The sequence below is a fragment of the Canis lupus genome, chromosome 12 (assembly GCF_048164855.1).
Source record: "Canis lupus baileyi chromosome 12, mCanLup2.hap1, whole genome shotgun sequence".
In the NCBI taxonomy this organism is placed as follows: domain Eukaryota; kingdom Metazoa; phylum Chordata; class Mammalia; order Carnivora; family Canidae; genus Canis; species Canis lupus.
In genome coordinates this window covers 24765404-24784837 of record NC_132849.1, presented here as the reverse complement: position 1 = coordinate 24784837, position 19434 = coordinate 24765404, and the positions used below count along the sequence as shown (strand labels likewise).

Genomic DNA, 19434 nt, shown 5'->3' with positions numbered 1-19434 from the left:
TGCTGAAACTATTTTCCTTGCCTTTGAGTCCTGGAGTGTGTCAATAAGTTCTTCGTTGTCCAGAATATTTCCCTCAGATGTAAAGAGCATTCTCAGGATTTTCTCCTCGATACTTTTCAGCTGGTTTTTATCTGTGTTGATCCTCACAATGAGCTTGATTCTTTGTTCCTCCAGCTCCGGTTTTTCGAGTCGTACCACGTCACTGGAACCGAAGTTGGAAGACTTCACTTATGGCGTTAGCAGTGCCCTGAAATTGCTTCTATCTTTCTTTGCTACTTAGCTGAGTACAAAGGGTGCTAGCCAAATCCTAGTGCATCAGGCCCTTCTTTGCTGGGTTTACACAGTGGCTCTTCACTGAATAACTTGTTAGTTCTGATTCTTTATCTTGTATTTCAAAACTGACACCCTATCACTGTCCCCATAGCTTCTGCTCGTCTTCTCTTTGGAAAACCTTCTCAGTGCTTGGGTTTCCTAATCCTTCAATTTCTGTTTCTAATGCTTGCTTGTGCCAGTCTGAAAATGGTGCCTGGACATTCTTTTTAAGGGCAATTCTGAAATTCTAGCACCTCCATGAAACAAGTCTTGACTAGGTCTAATAAAGGGGCTTACCTCCAGCTCCACCCCTGTCTAAACATGTGAACTTAGATCTCCTTTCACTTGTGCTTTCGTAATTTGCTCCCAGTCCTATGTTTGCAGGAACTAATCTTTATTAAGCATTACTCAGTGCCAGGTGCCCCACTTAGGATTTTATGAGGATTTCTCTTTTAATTCTTTGAATGCTCCTGTGAGGTGGGCACTATGATTACCACCCCAGCTTGTAGAGGAGGGAACAGAACCTAGGGGGACACTTCCTGAGGTCTAGTGGCTCTGAGAGGTGGAGCTGGCCTTGTCCCTGACTTAGCTGACTCCAGGGCACATGCTTTACCCACTAGGATGAACTTCCTCATTGTTCCTTTATTATGTACATACTGATTTCAGAAACTTTAAAAATTAATATCTGAACACCACAAGAAATCTTAAGTTCATTTGCTAAAATAATTTTTTCAGAAGAGAGGAGTATAAAATATAACCCAGAGATTCTGTACTCTACACCTGAGCTTCAACATTCTCTCTTCCAGGGCACTTCTCTGTGTCCCCAGCAGTCTAACATGCTGACAGCTTGTGACACAACTATATGTTAACTCTTCATGGGAGTGCACTGGTATGAAAACTGGTCAACCATGTCCTTCAAACATGTCCATAAAATGTAGTCTATCCTTTGTCTGGAAAGAAGCCTAGTGGAAGTTAAGTTAGCAGTTGTTAGAATAGATTCCTAAAATAAACAAGGAAAACGTGCCTCACACTCAGTGATTATGGGAATACATCTAGGTGATCTTGACCCAATTTTGGCCTAACTTGAGGGGCTTGACAACTTATTTTAAACATGGGTCTAAATTATTTTTTCCTTTAGAATTAGTGTATGAATATACACATACATACTCATATATATTCACACACACACATATAATGAGTTTTTAACCAATATAAATGATATTATTTCAATAAATACATTTTTTGTCTCTTATGCCTGTTGGCTAATTCTGATAATTAATATCAACAATTCATAATCTCATTTTTGGGAAGAGAGAATTAATCACAGAGTGTACTGAAAGAGGGTATTTTTTTGAGGTGGACAAATGTAGGTAAAATTAAGTACACCAAGAAAACACATGTAGACAGACAGGTAAAAGAGGAAAGCTGTATTTGGGAGTTTTTCTCACAGGTATGGAGCAAAGCATCTCAAGGAGCCACACAACCACTGACTTCATTCACTTCCCCAAGACTGGAAACCCCAGTGAAGGGGAAGAGGCAGGGCTGGGCTGAAGACCTGGTCCAAACCGTGATTGAGAATTAAGGGTATATCCCTAATCTCCTTGAGAAGACTGAGTGAAACTGGCAGCTGCCAAAGTGACAAGAGATGAAGAACCTGGTCCTTTACTATCATTTTTATGACTGAGAACTGGTGAGTGGTGCTTTCACGCATTAAAATGTTTTGTCACAATTTCTAAACAAAATATTAGAAAACTGTGCTTGCTCCCCCTTCCCCCCTCCTTTTTTTACCTTAATAACTGATCCTCTAGACCTGATTTGGTTACAGTGAAATTGATGATGGTAACTTTAATGCACACCTAAAAGAGAAGCAGATTTACATAAAAATGCTTAAGTTCAGATGGGTAAAATAAGAAGTGCTTTCTTTCTTAGAACATGGCTCATTATTACATGGCTGGATGTATCTGAGATCTAATTGTGAACATACCCACCCACCCACACACCCACCAAGTGTACTAGGTCTTACAAAATCCTAATATGACTTCCCCTGCAGTATGAGTGACAGTCTTGTTCCTTACCAGCCATAGTTATAGAACCCTACATGGTGCTTTCAGGAAAGGTGAGCCAGCAAAGGGTTAGAAAAATTGGGCTCTGATTCTAGATGCACTCTTTAGTGAATGTTGGACAAGCCACCTCACCCATGCCGAGCTTCAGTTCCTGATATTTAAAAATTGGGATAATAATAGTTATAACTCATAGGATATTTGTGAAGACCAAATGAGGTAATAAAATCACTTAGTTACAGTGACTTGTACATAGTTTGTCCTTGTTAAAAAAAAGCAATTACTGGTAATAAATAGAGCTTTATATATATTGTGTCAACAAAAAAAATGTTTGAACACTCTGTATTTTACATGTTATTCTTATTTAATCTTCACAACAAATCCTTGAAGTAGGCTTTATCTCCACTTCTTGGTTAATTGACTTGAGGATCCAGGAACTGGAATAACTGGCCAGAGTCACAGAGCTAATGTTAGGTAAGGTGTGCGATGCTCCCTCTCAGAAGTGGAGTGAGTGAGAAGGTTGTAAGTCATCGGCACATCGGTCACTTTTCTAAACCTCACAGTGGAACTTGGGACATGAGCTCTGCCAGTGGCTGTATGCTGACAAGGAATATCCTGACCTGGGCTTTTAGTGGCATATCCCTCATCTTATTCAAGAGTGTATCAGTTCCATCTCACCTAAGCACATTCAGAGAAGACAGGCAGCTATGAGAAGATCAATAACTAGAAATGACACTATGTGGAATGGTTTATGGAAGGATTTCAGTTCTTGGGGTATGCGAGGGGAGAGAAAGGGAGTAAGTTCTGATTAGTGAAGTTCTTTCCCCTATCGCGTGGGCCCTGTTGGAGAAGGGGAGACCCGCTGGGCTGGGAAGGTCCTGCCTGGAGCTGGGGCAGCACCGGGGGCTACACGGGAGGCGTGACCCCTTGGAGCCCTGTGCAGGAGGGGAGAAAGGAGACCCAGGTGGCTTCATTTCTGTTGCAACTGCCTTGGGCTCTGCAGCCCAAGAGTAGGGGTTCTTCCCACTCCCATTGTGGCTCAGGGACGGGCGTGTGGAAGTGAAGTTCACACAGATCCCCTCACAGTCTAAGGGTATGAGGGAGAACAAGATACCCCATCCTCCAGAACTCTAAGTACAGACACACTGGATGTTTGACTCATGAGTCTCTGATGGTGCCAGTCACCAGAGTTTTCAAGCAAGCAACTTCTTTATTTGGGGCTGATTGCCACGGGCATTTGCAAATGTTAACATCAGCATGTCCCCCTCTCCCCACAGACTCTAAGTGAAGCCCTAGGTCATTTATGAGCCACAAGAAGAAGGGCACAAATGGCATTGAGCTGAAGGAGAGAAGAGAATGATTAGAAGAGAGTGCTGGCCTGTGTTCTGAAAGCAGCTGTGGGGCCAGAGGGAGGTGGCAAGAGCGCAGAAAAGGAGCAACAGGGCAGTGGACGGTCCAGAGCCTAGGGACCAGGTGGGGAGGGACTCAAGTCCAATTGAATGGCAAACAGAAGGGCAACTAGAATCAGAGTCAGGATGCAGAAGAGAAGCAAGAGTGGAGGACAGTGGAATGAAGGGGGGTGGAAGAGCAGAGGGGGAAGAGGGACCTGGGGGAGGCCCACCAAACGTCAGAGACCCATCACACGTATAGTCCATTGAGGCTGGGAATTCCAGACCAGCAGCTCATACCTCAGGCAGGTAGTGGGGATTTGGCAATTTGGTTGTCATATAGAACCTAAAGTTTTTGTCATAATCAATGTCTGAGTCTCCAAGGTGAATGAGCAGCCGTCCACCACTCATGAAAGTCTGCTTCAAGAGAATGGGTTCTAGAGCTGGATCCAAGGTTTCTTTAAGCTTAAAAGTTAAAATAGAATACAAAAAATAAGCCATTAAAATGGACAGCATCAACTTCTCTAAATTCCTTAGGCCTCCAAATTTACTCAATGAACAATTTTCCCGTGATCTAATAGATATTTCTTACTGTGCACTCACTACCTCTGTGTATTTTCCAGGGGTTATCTTATGGGTAGTAGTCTAAGCAACTAAGAGCATGTGAAGGCAATACAGCTGTTAAGACTAACTGTGCATACCAATCATCCCCATAAGGAAGACTGAGAAAGGAGGGTCTCTATAGGTAGCCCTTCAACAGAACCTCGACAAATGATCTGTTCATGGCTGCTCTAAGGCAGGGGATGGAGGTCTACAGCCTGCAGGTCGAATCCCACCCTCTGTGGCCTGTTTTTGTATGGCTCTTAAGCTGAAAATGATTTCACTCTGTGCAAGGGTTGTAAAAACAAAACCCTAAAACCAAACAAAAACTAAGAAGAATATTCGTTTGAATAATATTTACAGAGACTGTATGCAGCCTAAAAAAAAAAAAAAAACCCTGAAAATATCTGGCTCATTATAGAAAAAATTTGTGGCCCTATTTCTGTATGACAGTTATTTTCTTTCCCTCAAAGCAAATTTGATTGTGGGTAAGAACCTGGGCAGACACTTCTATTGGACCCCATGACAAACATCTTCATGTCAGCATGGATGCAATGGAGGTCCATGGCCCAGGAGCTGTCAAAATTTAATTGTAATCCATAGTTAACAAATCTAGTTCACACTGTGATATGATACCCTAGAATGTAAGTTATTTTCATAAAACAAAAGTTTATGAGATAAAATTTTCCTTAGTGACTATGATACAGTTTTGTGCTCTTAAAATCCATTCTATTTCACTGAACAATGCTGGTTGAGGTGGACTAACTCCATTTCACACTCATGACAGGTGGAGACAAAGTTGGAAAATACCACCTTGCAAATGGAGAAAGCAGCGAGGAGCCTAATGCTAATGACTCCAAGTCACAGAAAGCAGGACAGGCCTGGTCAGAGTATCCTGTTCTGGCTGGGGTGCTGACCAGTGGCCCACCCCCTGCTCCTAAAAGCACTTAGCTACAGCTGCAAGGCCCTGCTGTCTGGGGCCTTGCAGAACATCATAGAAACATCATAGAAAGTCTTTTGGCCCCTGCCATGAGAAGAGAAATTCCCCCCGAGACCTCAGTGTTACCAACTAAACTGGGGTTGAAGAATCCTGCTTGGGGCTAATGTAACTGTACTAATGATTTTGGGAGACTCTACCCTTCCCTGTAACATCAGGGTTTGAGTGAGGGCCTGAGACCCATTACAGAACCTTACCTGTGTCGGTCAAGGCCAGAAGGGTAGAAAATAATATTTATGCTCCCTGGGATGTTTTGCTGGCTTCCCATCATCAGTGTGTGTAGACAGTCCCTGCTGGCCTGATGGCCCTACTGCTCTGCACTTTCATGGCAGCTAACCATCAAGAGCCACAAAGAGGCCTGAGAATCAGTATTGTCAGAAGCCAGAGCTTCTGGCTAACACTAACACCACTATCCCACTAACACCAAAACAATGTCTGGAATCAGAAAAATCATTCAGTCAACAGACTGCTCCCTGTGTGATAGTGCACTGTTTAAGGAGCAAAGCAATTGGTGTGAACAGTTTGCAAATGGAGGTGATGGGTGTCTCTAACACAATGTGGGTGTGGCCTGTATAGGATCCCCGATATGGTCAGAACGTTGGGGACTAACAGGAGAAAAGAAAAGTGAAAGCAAACCTCTTCCAGTAAGACAGGTAAGCCAAGTCGGATTGAATTTTCAAGTGTACGTAAGAAATTATTATCTGTAAGCTTAATGATCTTTAAACCACTTTTGCTTTCCTTGTTTCTTATCCAACGGTTTGCCTGTTTGATAAAACATAGAGCAGAACACTGGACAGAGTTTTATAAATGACTAGAAAGTTAAAGTTTTTAGAGTAAAGTTTAGAAATTTTGTTCATTTTAGAAATGGGCTTGAAAGATGATAAAGATAAAATAAAATAAAAATACCACCACCATCACCCCCTCTGTAAATAAAAACACCTTTTAAACTCCAGTGCTTGGCTGAACTGAAATTCTTCAGTTTATTCAAATTTGGAACATATTAAGAACAGACACATCTAGGGAAAAAGCCCATCCTTAATCTATTCAAGCTGTCTTTCTTGCTCTGATAGTAGCTCCCTTTTCTAAATCTTACTTAGAAGAATATGATCCATGGACTTAAGAGTCAGACAATGAGATTCTGTAAATTCTAGGCAGACTTGCCCTAAAATCCATCCTACCCTGACTTCATTATGACTCTTCAGACCTTTTAGGAACAAGAACTATATAGGATTGAATTTCTGTTCCCATAGCAAACAGAAAACTAAGGGTCAAGCCCATAAACAAAACTAATCAAAATTAAGTATGCAGAACAGTTGGACTCTTCCCTTTCACCTTCTGCCTCTACAAAAATGAGCAACTTGGACTGGAATACTTTTTTTTAAAGGTTTATTTATTTGAGAGAGAGAGAGAGTGTATGTGAGTGAAGGAGGGGTAGACGGAAGAGCATCTCTAGCGGACACCTCGCTGAGTGCAGAGCCCAATGAAGGGCTTGATCTCAAGACCTCAAGATCATGACCTGAGCCAAAACCAAGAGCTAGATAGTTAACTGACTGAACCACTGGAGTACCCTTGGGACTAGAAGCCTTCTAAACTCCCTTCTAGGTCTAAATCCCCAACATCTTACAAGTGTGTTCAAATCCACTTTTAGAATTCGGAACAGACAGCATAACATTAAGCAGAGCTAGGAGGCTGCTCTTCATCTGATGCACTTGTTACGCACCTGATCCTGGGGATCAATCATCAAAGGCCACCGTCTCCCTTGAGTAACCAAAATGCCATTTTCTGTTGATATCATGTCACGGGGCAGCCCATCAGTGTTCCACTGCCGTATTTCGTAGGGATCACCAAGAATGTTAATGAGACTAAAGGAAGGATTGATTGGGATCTCCAGAGACAGACAGTCCTGGATCCAATACTCTATAAGCTGTGGGAGGAGGAAAGTTTACTTGTATATAGTCAGAACACTTGGTAAATGAGGATACACAAAATGTTATGGCTAAAGTCAGTTCTATGTATCTCTTGCTGCACCCTAGGCATTAAGGCACAGGACACAGGAAGTGGAATAACTAACAGTTGGGAGATCTGGGGCCTAGAACCATATCACAAACTAGCTGTGGCCTTGGGAATGTCATTCCCCTTGTCTGAACCTCAGTTTTCTCATGTATAAATGACAAAGGTTGTCAAAGTAGTCTCAACCAGGGCTGTATTGTCCCCCTTGGGAGTATCTGGAAGCATGTGGAGACGTTTGGGGTTATCACAATGACTATGGGTGCCACTAGCAATTAGTGGGTGAGGCAGAGGATGTTAGCATGTTACCTCCTTCAGTTAGTGGTATAGTCCAAAAGCATAATTGGCACTGTCCACATGGCACCAGATGACCCCTGAGCTCCTGTTGAATCTCTGAGTCCTTTACTAACTAGATTTTATAACTCAAGGGCAAAGAAGAAACCTTTTTAAGGAAGGCATTTCATAAAAATGGCTTGAAAATCTCTCCAAATAATTTAGTGTCCTGCTCCTTTCCATTGCCTAGCCCTTTGTAGCAGTCTTGCCAAATCAGAACACTTCATCCTGGTTGACTTTAAATATTTATTTATTTATTTTAGAGATAGATCAGGGCGGGGGTTGGGGGTGGCGGGAGGTTGGGGATGGGGAGATAAGGGGATGGAGGAGGGACAGAGGGAGAGAATCTCAAGCAGAGTCCACACTGAATGTGGAGCCAGATGTGGGGCTCCATCTCATGACCCTGATATCAGGACCTGAGACAAAATCAAGAGTCAGCCACTTAACTGACTGAGCCACACAGGTTCCCCCATCCTGGCTAACTTTAGATGCTGCTTCTGATCATAAGGGGAGGGGACTCCCTGTCCCATTTTCTTCCCCAGGTTCTTGAGTTATATAAGGAAATGGTATCTAACTTTCTAAGGTAGGAAAGGAAAAGAAGGAGGGTGTTAAGGAAATCCTGTGGTAGACAATTGCTGCCTGATGGGGGTAGGTGGAGGGCTGTGGGGTGTATAAGTAAGTTTCCATCATGGAGAACTTTCATCGTGGAGAGCCTCCCTGTAAACTCAGAAAAATGATCTCCCCTGCCCTGCCTCTGCCAGTTTCAGTTGCTTTTCACCACTTCTCACAGAAAGTGAGTTTACTCACCGATTGCCTATACTGGGCTGTGAAGGCCCCATAATACGCGACACAAGCTGCTGCTATAAACACATTCCCAATTATATTTGATATCTCCTCATTGAATTTCTGGATGCTTTCTTCCCATCGAACTTGCTCATCTCCTAATGCAGCCGTCAGCTTTCCAGCACGTATCAGACGTGCTTTGGTCAGGGCCATAGTTTTTGCTAGAAGATTTTAAGAAAATCAAGTTATGCTATTCGTATTTTCCTAAAATAAAGAAATTTCTTCACCTGCTTTTTTTTTTTTTTTTTTTAATAGCAGCGTTATTTAGCTAATGGTGTCAGTATATCTCTATGAAACCTCACGGCAATTCAGCATTATTTCCCATTCCAGAACCAAGTCCAAGTTTGCCTCTTCCATGCAAACAACTCGTTTTTGATAATCTATTACTCTGGCTGAAGATAGCTTTCTTTGTGTCTGTGTAGTATTTATTTTGTGGATCAAATTCATATGCTGCATTGTGTTATAACGGAACATATCCTAACATGTTGGCCATGTCCCAAAAGTTTGCCACTCTTGCTCTGGAGCCATAGTTCTTTCAAGCTTCCCATACAGGAGTTGAACGTATGCCATATATGCAGTTCTAATCCTACACTAGAAGGCCAGTGCAGTACACTCATGGAAATACGTGCTACATGTTGGATGGAAGCAGAGATCTGATGGCCTGAACTCTACTTTTAGAAATCAGGCAACTCCTTGTGGTATATATATACAATGGACTATCACTCAGCCATCGGAAAGGATGCTTACCATTTACATCAATGTGGATAAAACTGGAGGGTATTACGCTGAGCAAAATGAGTCAATCAGAGAAAGACAATTATCATATGGTATCACTCATATGTGGAATATAAGAAATAGCACAGAGGATCATAGGAGAAGGGCGGGAAAACCAAATAGGAGTCATCAGACAGGGAGCAAAACCAAGAGAGACTTTTTAAAAAGATTATTTACTTATTTGACAGAGAGAGAGAGAGAGAGAGCAGAACAAGCAATGAGGGGGACAGAGAAAGGGAGAAGCAGGCTCCCCATTGAGCAGGGAGCCCCTATGTGGCACTCAATCCCAGGACCCTGGGATCATGACCTGAGCCAAAGGCAGATGCTTAACCAACTGAGCCACTCAGGTGCCCACCATGAGAGACTTTTAACTCTAGGAATCAAACTGAGGGTTGCTGGAGAGGAGATGGGGTAACTGAGTGATGGGCATTAAGGAGGACACATGATGTGATGAGCACTGGGTGTTATATACAAGTGATGAATTATTGAACTCTACATCTGAAACTGATAATGTACTATATGTTGGCTAGTTGAATTTAAATTAAAAAAATCAGGCAACTCCTGACCACCATACATTTTATGAGTTACTTACCCAGACTTTCTTTCTCATTTACACTTTTGTCATATTCATCTTGTAAGGCCTGTATTTGATCTTCTACTTGCTTTAGTAATGCTTGCTTTTCTCTCAGTGTAGCCATAGTAATATCAAGTTCAGCCTAATAAAATTAAGTAAATATTTAAAATGAAAATCCAAGGTCCCCAAAGAAGGTCAAATTTGCCCACTTAATAACACATTTAAAAAAATACAATTTATGTTCTCTTTTTCTTGTCTCAAAGATCTTGATATGGTATACAAAGTTAAAACAAATGTAAGGGTGCCTGGGTTAAGCTTCTGCCTTCAGCTTAGGTTATGATTCCCAAGGTTCTGGGATCAAGCCAGGCATTGGGCTCCCTGCTCTGTGGACAGCTTGCTTCTCCCTCTCCCTCTGCTATTCCCCTTGCTGTGTGCTCTCTCTCTCTCTCTCTGTCAAATAAATAAATAAAATATTAAAAAGAAAATAAAGTAAAATATAAGAGCAGAACCACAACAGAACAAAACAAAACAAGAAAGAAAGCTTAATAAAATAAATCATAGAAGGAATGGAGGAACAGTGCAATGTACCATTGTACATTAATCCTAGAGCATTTGGGATTAATGTACCATTGCACATTAATCCTAAAGCATGTAGGATTAATTAATTAATTTAATTAATCCTAAAGCATTTGGGGTTACTACAATAGATTAAATGATGAAATAAATGAAAGATTCATGCAACTGGGAAAACTAGTCTTTCCTAAATAGTTCTCTAGAGCAGGGGTCTGCAAACCAAATTTAGCCTGCTGCCTGTTTTTGTACAGTGAACAAACTTAGATTGGTTTTATGTTTTTAAATAATTGGGGAAAGGGCTGCCTGGGTGGCTCAGTGGTTTAGCGCCGCCTTCAGCCCAGGGAGGGCACTGGGATAGAGTCCCACGTCCAGCTCCGTACATGGAGCCTGCTACTCCCTCTGTCTGTGTCTCTGCCTCTCTCTCTCTCTGTGTCTCTCATTAATAAATAAATAAAATCTTTAAAAAAATAGTTGGGGAAAAAATAGAATATTTCATGACACGTGATAATTGTAAAAAGTTACATTCTTGTGTGCATAAATAAAGTGACATTGGAACCTAGCCATGCTTACTCGTGTGTATTAGTGATGGCTGGTTCTGTGCTGCAACAGCAGAGTTCAGGAATTGCAATGGAGACCATATAGCCAGCAAAACTTAAAATATTTACTCTTGAAAAAGTTGCTATGCTTGCTCTAGAGCCACAGTTCTTTCAGTAACTGGCTCCACACAATGAGCATTCTTTGTTCTGCTTGGGATCTCACATCCGATTGTGGCTTAAGCTGGTTTTAGTTTTTTGTTTTTTTTTTTTTTTAAATTTTTTTAAAAATTTATTTATCATAGTGACAGAGAGAGAGAGAGAGAGGCAGAGACACAGGCAGAGGGAGAAGCAGGCTCCATGCACCGGGAGCCCGACGTGGGATTCGATCCCGGGTCTCCAGGATCGCGCCCTGGGCCAAAGGCAGGCGCCAAACCACTGCGCCACCCAGGGATCCCTTAAGCTGATTTTAGAACCTCAGATGACACCACGGAGTGTGGGAGTATTAGCAATGCAACCCAGAGCATCAGATGCTAGAGCTAAAAGGACACCTCAAAAATACCATTGGTCTGATGATGTGAATATACTAAGGACTCATTTTCCTTTCATGCTGGGAAAGGGCTGATTTTAGAGGTCATTTCTGAAAAAAGAATCTTCGCCAGCTATCTTTCTACAACAAAAACTAAGTGTCAAGAGCATTGTTACTATCTACGTTGCACAAAGTCACGGGAGCTTGAATGATTAATGATCACGGTTTTTAATTGCATAAAATATTGTGATACAAATAATGTACCTGTGCAGCACGGAGTTTTTGCCTCTTTGGTTCGACTTCTTTGACTACCCTAGAGTATAAATCCATCGCTCTTACCCACATGCACATGGATTTACATGCTCTGGACACTTTCTCTACTTTTTCAGGCACAAAATCAGGATTGTTAATATACTTTTGAAGTCTTGCCAATATCTGGGGCTTTATGTTTTCCTTATCATATTCTAAAAGTCTTCTTAGGAAGTTAGAGTCACCAAGAAGTTGCTTGGCTGTTGGCCAATCAGGCCTAAAAGACAGACATGAGAAGTTAATAGCACTGTAATAAAGTAATTTAAGAACAAAAGAAATATGTTCTTTTGAGAATATTAAGATATTATCCCAGTCAGTGGGTAGTTTTAATCCCGATACTATAATCCCAATATATGGTAATTAAGTGTACCATAATTCCTGGGTAGACATTCCTGGATGACTAATGTTTCATACAACCCAGTTTTGGTAGAGAAAGGGATGATAAAATTGTAGTTTTAGAAATGTAAGACATCACAGAAATAATAGTTTTATTTGTACAATGCCCCAGCCTCACGGTTTTTACCCCACCTGCTTTAGTTTACGTCTTTAAAATTTCTTGCCAGGACACTACAATCACGTTCTTACCAGTTTTGTGTCTCTCAGTCAACCTTGGACCTTGTGAACTTTTGCCAGATTGGTCTTTCCTACATGAAAATCTGATTATGTCAAAAATATTCAATGGTTCTCAGTCTTCTCTGGCCGGGGCTTTTTGTCTGTGCTTTGCTTCAGAAGTCCCAGGCTCTACCCAAGGAGCAGGAAGCTGAGTGGGGGCCCTTTGGGCCCTTTACCCTTGCTCAATCAGTTTTACAGGGAAAGATTTCTTATAATTTTAATTTTAAAAAATGGGTATTACTAAAGAAGGTTTAAAAACTCATACCCCAGGATGAAACACAAGACCTTGCATGCTATAATCACTGTCCCTCTACCTAACCCCATCCCATTCCATGAGCATCAAAGGTCCCTGAGCTCTCGCCACAGCCTCACTCTCCACCTGAGAACATCATCTCCCCAAAACCGGCTCACACCTCTCTACGAGCAGACTCCATTTTTGGAACTTCCAAGTGCCATGTGAATTTCGCATATCTTGAAATTATTATTTTTCATGTCTGTCTCCCCACTATACTACATGTGCCTTATAGAGAAGAGCTTCGTATCTCCCATCATCTAGCACAACACAGATGTGCAAAAAAATGCTTGTTGGATCAATCTGTTGAATGACCAAACCAGTGAGAAGGCAGAGGAGAGAATGAGGACATATAAACAAAAATGTAGAAAAGCATCAATGAAATTCCACCATGCAGTTCAGTAACACATGATTATGGATGTACTCACTTGGCATTCAAGAGAATAGAAATGGCTTCCATAACAGTCATGACCATATCTGGGGGCTTTGTAAAAACCCTGATTTCTGAAATGTCTGCTTTATCTAAGGAATCCAGGGCTTTATTAGCAGCATCAAGGGCAGGGAGAGCTTCTTCAAGGTCTCTTTGAGCATCATCAGCGATTGCTTGGGTTTCTTCAGCTTTCACTTTGGCTGTCGCTTCATCTTCTTGCACAATGCTGCGGACCTAACCATTGAAACATGACTGCTTAGGTGGTCTCAGTATTTGAATTTCAATGTTTAAAAACAAAGCCAATAATAATGTCATATTTGCCCCTCTGGATTACACCAATAATGAAAGAGGATCAACTACAGTGCATTTTAGGCTCTCCTTTGTCCATCTCATGTAGGCTGAAGGGATAACTGAGCCAAAGCTTTTAGAACAAAGCTTTCCTTCTTCGGAGATGAAGAGCTACTGCTTTATATTCATTGGGGGTACTTTTCTCATCACTCTCTGTCCCACTCATTGGGTTCACTCATTCTCAGGGAGAGAACCAGGCTGATTTATTGAAGGTAGCTTGTTTACAACTTAAAAGCATTGCTAAAACTATCACTTAATTGTTTTAATGATGTATAAAATAAACCCAATCCCATGTCATGATATATAAGTGATCAGTTGGTGATCAAAGCCTTCTCATCCATGATAGGGAATACAGCATACCTGATCAGCATTTTCTTGATCCACTGCCAATTTGTCCATTAGGGCTTCAGCATCTTGTGATTTTTGAAGAAGGACAGGTTCTAAAGCTGAAAGGTCTAATTTCATTTTATCTACTAGTACGTTTGTTTCTAATAGCTTGGTGAGACCGTTCTTTACCCGGTCACGAGCCTAGATGACAACAAAAGTATCTGTTATAATGAGTCTTATAAACTATAACTTTCTTGGCATCTCTTACTCATGTATTAGAATTTTACATCTACAGAATTGGTAAATCAGTTTGTAATACTTAACATTGTGAACAGACAGAATTCTTCAGGTAATAGAACTCTAGGAAATGACCATGACATTCATCATGGTGGGTTTGGATCCATGTCCCCTAACCATAGCAGTTGGCATCTCACTGGATTGTAGGGTCACTGAGGAATCACACCATATTATTTTCATCCCCTGAGCTTGGCAACTTGGTAGCATTTTGAATGAATGAAGGGTAAGTTCAGATAGGAATTCCTGGAGATTACAGTAGCTCTAGGAACTTGTTTCCTCAAGATGGGTGAGTAGAACTAAGAACTTGTCAGTGCTCTAGAGACAGCTTTGCTTGCTGGATCTGAACCAGTGATAAGGAACTTTTGACTAGTATCACAGGGGAGTACCTAGTAGAGGAGGCACTTAGGAATAACTATTTTTTGAAGGTGAGTTAGGAATCCTGACTCGGGGGCAGCCCCAGTGGCTCAGTGGTTTAGTGCCGCCTTTGGCCTAGGGCGTGATCCTGGAGACCTGGGATCAAGTCCCACGTCAGGCTCCCTGCTCCTTCTGCCTGTCTCTCTCTCTCTCTCTCTCTCTCTGTCTCTCATGAATAAATAAATAAATAAATAAATCTTAAAAAAAAAAAAAAGGAATCCTGGCTCAAGTTGACAGGTTTCAAAATATCTATCAAGTTATTTTACAAAGCATGCATTTATTTACCAGGTGAAAATCTTCTGAAGAACATTAAAAAATCTTAATGGTATATATCAAAATGTTTTCATTTTGATTAAAATGTTGAAAATTTCAAGTCATGTAAATTGCCTGATGATGATGATGATGATGATGATTGCAGCCACTCTTTTCTGAGTACCTCATATGTGTCAGATCATATTCCAAGCCCTTCATACACAGTATCTTATTGAAACTCCACAACAATCCAAAGGGGTAGATATAGATATTTCTAAACCCTATTTTCTACTAAGACTTAGTAGTTACACAAGGGGCTCAAGGGGTGTGCAGCAAGAAAGAGGCAGAACATTGGTTGTATATGGTCTGGCTGACGCTGAAGCCCTTGCTCTTAATGGGAACTCCTGACAGATGCTGGACCACCAAAACTCCATCTCTACTGCTTAACAAAAGGTTCTCCTTCTCACGAAATACTGCAGATGTCTGATTTACTGCTTAACTTTCATGCTGTTACGATGTCCATATCATTTTACTGAGGCACACTTATGTAAATGACAGTAGGAAAAAAATCAGACATATCAAGGAAGGGGAAGGCCTCTCAGCCAACAGATGAAACTTTGTTTGTATCTGTTGCAGGTTGTCAAGGCAATGTGTTGGGCTGGAGGAGGCTCCAGCAGGTAAGATGGCATAGAGATCTTCTGCTAGTTTTGGCAAGTTTTGAGTTCAAGTCCCTCCCCTCCCCCCCAAAAAAAAGTTTTTTTTTTTATTGATAATATTATACTTACTGAAACCAACTGCTTCTTCTTTTCACTCAGCATAGTCAGGAAGAGATTGATGAGTTCCAAGTAGGAGGTGGGCGTTGTGTAGTACCGTCTCCGGAGCTCTGTGTAATAACGCTCTGCCATGTTAGAGACGCTCAAGTGAACGTTCACACACATGAGGGAAAGCTTCTCTTTCAGTTCTTCTTTTCCAATATCGATGTTTGAGAAAAATGTCTTTGATACAGAAAGAAGTGCTTCTCTAGGCCACTGTAAATAAAGATATAATTTGGAAAACCTGTTGCCTTTCTATAATACACATTTTAACAAATAAGAAAAAGCATTTTTCTGGACCTCTTCCTTGCTTTGTCCCCCCATCCTTTTCCCTAATTAATTCCTACTCATATCTGTAAGTGTAATGAGTTGAATGGCTGTATTCACTGGAGATGGGCCTGGGTCTTCCCAGCACGGTGCCTGGCATGTGGACATTGTTCAGTCAGGATTTGTTCATTGAATGAATAAATGATTGGGTGTATTTAGAACAATTCTGTGAATGAAATCACATACATTACGAGGACCTCACATCCTTATTCTGTTTATAATGCAGATCCATTACAATCACTGCCCCTCTTTCCCTCTTCAACTTCTTTGCTCCTCTCTTGTTTCTTTGCTCTCACCTGAACCTTTGTCAAATACAACCCTCTGTTACCCCATGTCTGTGACTGTGTAGTGGAGCATGGCTGGAGAAAAACACACAAATCATGCTAACTGGCCTCATTTTAGCTTCATGACTACTAGCTCCAGTGGGTTCTTAAAGCAGCCCAGAAATGTTTCTACAGACTGCTAACACTTCCTCTTTCCACTTCATTCTCAACTGATGACCTTACTTCTCACATCACTAAAAGAAACAGAAGCAATGTGAGCAGGGCTTCAGTGAGCTCTCACCTCTACATCTTCCCATCTCCCTGTATCTGTGCTCATCTCCTCTGCCCCCTCCCCCCCACCGTCCCATCCCTCTGAGGTATGCTGTGTGTGCTCCCTGCCCAGGCTGGCCCCTTCACTGATGACTTGATCCCATCTCTTCTTGCCTATTCAATGGTATTGGTACGACTACACTTAACTCTGTCTGCTGCTCCATCAATATATTTATTTCTTTTCTGGATCATTTCCATCAGCACACACATGTGCTGTTTGTGTTTCCCACTTAAAAACACTTTTCTCAGGGCACCTGGGTGGCTCAGTGCTTGAGCATCTGCTTTCAGCTCAGGGAGTGATCCCAGGGTCCTGGGATCAAGTTCTACATTGTGCTCCCTATGGGGAGCCTGCTTCTCCCTCTGCCTATGTCTCTGCCTCTCTCTGTGTGTTTCTCATGAATAAATAAATATTTATTTAAAAAACCACTTTTCTCTTGACCTCACATACCCTTGTAGCTACTACTCATCTCTTGGTGTTCTTTTGGGGCTAAAGTCCTTCAAAGAGTTGCCTGTGTTCATTGTCTCTGATTCCTCTTGTCTCTTCTTTCTTGAACCTTCTTCTCCATCATCCCACTGAAACAGCTCTTGTCAAGATGACCAATAATTTCTACATTGCTAAATTCAATAGTCTCCTCTTCCTTTATAAATTGTTTAGCCTTTGTTCAATCATTATCACTGTCAGAGTAAATTGCCAGCAGGTTTTAAAGCTAATGCAAATACCCTTGAGTTATTCTTGGACAATGTGTTACCCCTTTAAAATCCAGCAAATCCAGGGGCACCTGTGTGGCTCAGATTAGGTAAGCACTTGACTCTTGATGTCAGCTCAGGTCTTGATCTCAGGATGTAAATTCAAGCCCCATGTTGGGCACTCCTTGGGTGTGGAGCCTACTTAAAAAAAAAATCAAGCAAATCCAACTTCCCAGAGAGGTGTCCTGGGATGTCACCCACCTGGACAAACCAATCAATAGTGCAGCAGTTCACAAGGGATGGAAACATCCGGCATCGGGACCGAAAGGCCTCCCCCACAGGGCTCATACAGAGAACAATGTGTAGCTTCTGACGGACTCTGCTGATAAAGTGCTGAAACACCTGACAAAAAGATATTTTTCAATTAAAGTAAGGGTGAGGTAACAATGAAAATAAGTGTTAGCTAATGCCTTTGGGTCTGCTAATACTAAATAAAAAGTATTAGTGTGGTAGGTATGCAAAGTGTTTTGTTCAACCTCCAATCCAACCCCTCACGTAATTTGGAAAGATTAAAAATGACATTTGGCAGACTCCACTGCAACTAGGATTCCAGATGTGGTGCAGGTCCTCCTCACCAGTGTATTTAAGGAGGCCTCTTGAACAAAGTGGAGAGGTATTCATACACATTTTTGCTTTGGGGTAGAGGCCATTGGAAGAGACAGGTGCAGGACCACCATTTGTGAAGGTGCAAAGTCTGGTAGAAGTGGTGTGGGCCTGGAGCAACCACCTCTGGATGTGGCTCCTTATGTCAGCTACGTTCTCAGGTGGCTGGAGATGTGTGGCTGTGGGGCTGGCAGCCGAAGCAGCAGCATGCTGACTGGTTCAGCGGCTTCTCTGACCACTGACTTCTACCATCTCCATTTCATGTTCATTCTGAGGAATTTGCCTTGAGTCCCTTTCTTGGGCTCTCCCTGGTGATTCTGTGTGTCTCAAATAAATGCCTTTCTGCTTACATCAGCTGAAGTAGAGCCTCCTGTTTGTACTTACGAGCCCTGACCTAGCAATAGAGAGATCTCACAAAAGATCTCTTCTGTGTCCCTTTGAGGAGTCCATGGATGGGCTCCCCCCCCAATATAATTGGTTTCCTTTGTAATTCCATATATTTTACTCCCTACATTCAAAGCATTGGTTCACCAGACTTCCCTAGAGATCAGTGGAAAGCAAAAAACAGAAAACTTACTGCCCCACAGAGGTTATAGTCTTGTCCAAACTGGACAAGAATGGTCGAAGTAGTCACAGAAAGGATAGAAGCAAGGGAAAGCACTGGGGTAGACCAATAACAGCTTAGGGAAACTAGCACTGTGTTGGAGAAACGGAAGACGACAGGAGCTGTGTTTTTCTGAGATGGGGCTGGGCCCAGAGAGCCTGGGGAATCCATTTCTGTTTTAGGTGTCATAACCTTGGTGATAGGCAAAGGAATAAAAAGTACTGGACTCGCTGGGCAGGGCAGTGTGGATGTGTGAAATACATTTGTGTTGAAAGAAGGATAAGGAAAGCTGTCCAGTTTGGACAAGACTATGACTTCTGTGGGACTCCTTAAAGATATTTGTAGGAAAAAAAAAAAAAAAGAAAGGAAGGTTAACACAACAAGTTTTTGTTTTACAAAAGCCACATCACCATTGTGACGTATCCTACCTCATCTCTGTTCCCCTCGGAAATTCCTACTTCTTTTGCTCTTGGTCTGGTGGCTGCTAAAACCTGTTCCAGTTCATCCTTTTCAAATAAATTGGGCACTTCACCTGAGTTCAGGATGTTATTTATATCTTCCAGGAATTCCTCTACTACAATCTGTAGAAGAAAGCAGAGTGATCATTATAACTCACTCAGCCAGTTTACATTTATTACATGTAAGTGGTAAAGCAAATATTTAATCAAAATTCACATGGAGTTAATTTTATCTTTAAGAGAAAATAATCTTAAAAATTAGATAGAATCTTAATATTCTAACACAGAAGTACATTGACATTTCATTTATCCTTGTATTGTTTCTTTTTTTTAATTTTTTTTAATTTTTTTTTTAATTTTTTTTTTTTTTTATTTATTTATGATAGTCACAGAGAGAGAAAGAGAGGCAGAGACACAGGCAGAGAGAAGCAGGCTCCATGCACCGGGAGCCGACGTGGGAATCGATCCCGGTCTCCAGAATCGCGC

The 19434-nt window shown here is 41.7% G+C and overlaps 2 protein-coding genes across 11 annotated transcripts in view; one reads left to right on the top strand and one right to left on the bottom strand.

Annotated features, from left to right (window-relative positions):
- DNAH6 (dynein axonemal heavy chain 6) overlaps positions 1 to 19434 on the bottom strand; it is a 233560-nt gene that overhangs the window by 61322 nt on the left and 152804 nt on the right. For all 9 annotated transcript variants that reach the window (XM_072770018.1, XM_072770016.1, XM_072770010.1 and 6 more), the window contains 13 exons: positions 18919 to 19071; positions 17485 to 17625; positions 15590 to 15832; positions 13875 to 14042; positions 13165 to 13400; positions 11788 to 12049; positions 9907 to 10030; positions 8505 to 8701; positions 7078 to 7281; positions 5994 to 6119; positions 4061 to 4225; positions 2101 to 2168; positions 22 to 202 (listed from right to left, as the gene is read on the bottom strand). In XM_072770018.1, coding sequence (XP_072626119.1) covers positions 22 to 202; positions 2101 to 2168; positions 4061 to 4225; positions 5994 to 6119; positions 7078 to 7281; positions 8505 to 8701; positions 9907 to 10030; positions 11788 to 12049; positions 13165 to 13400; positions 13875 to 14042; positions 15590 to 15832; positions 17485 to 17625; positions 18919 to 19071 — 2268 coding nt within the window. The remainder of the gene's footprint in view (positions 1 to 21; positions 203 to 2100; positions 2169 to 4060; positions 4226 to 5993; positions 6120 to 7077; positions 7282 to 8504; positions 8702 to 9906; positions 10031 to 11787; positions 12050 to 13164; positions 13401 to 13874; positions 14043 to 15589; positions 15833 to 17484; positions 17626 to 18918; positions 19072 to 19434) is intronic.
- Positions 1 to 19434, top strand: part of TRABD2A (TraB domain containing 2A) — a 166108-nt gene that overhangs the window by 114924 nt on the left and 31750 nt on the right. The window lies entirely within an intron of this gene.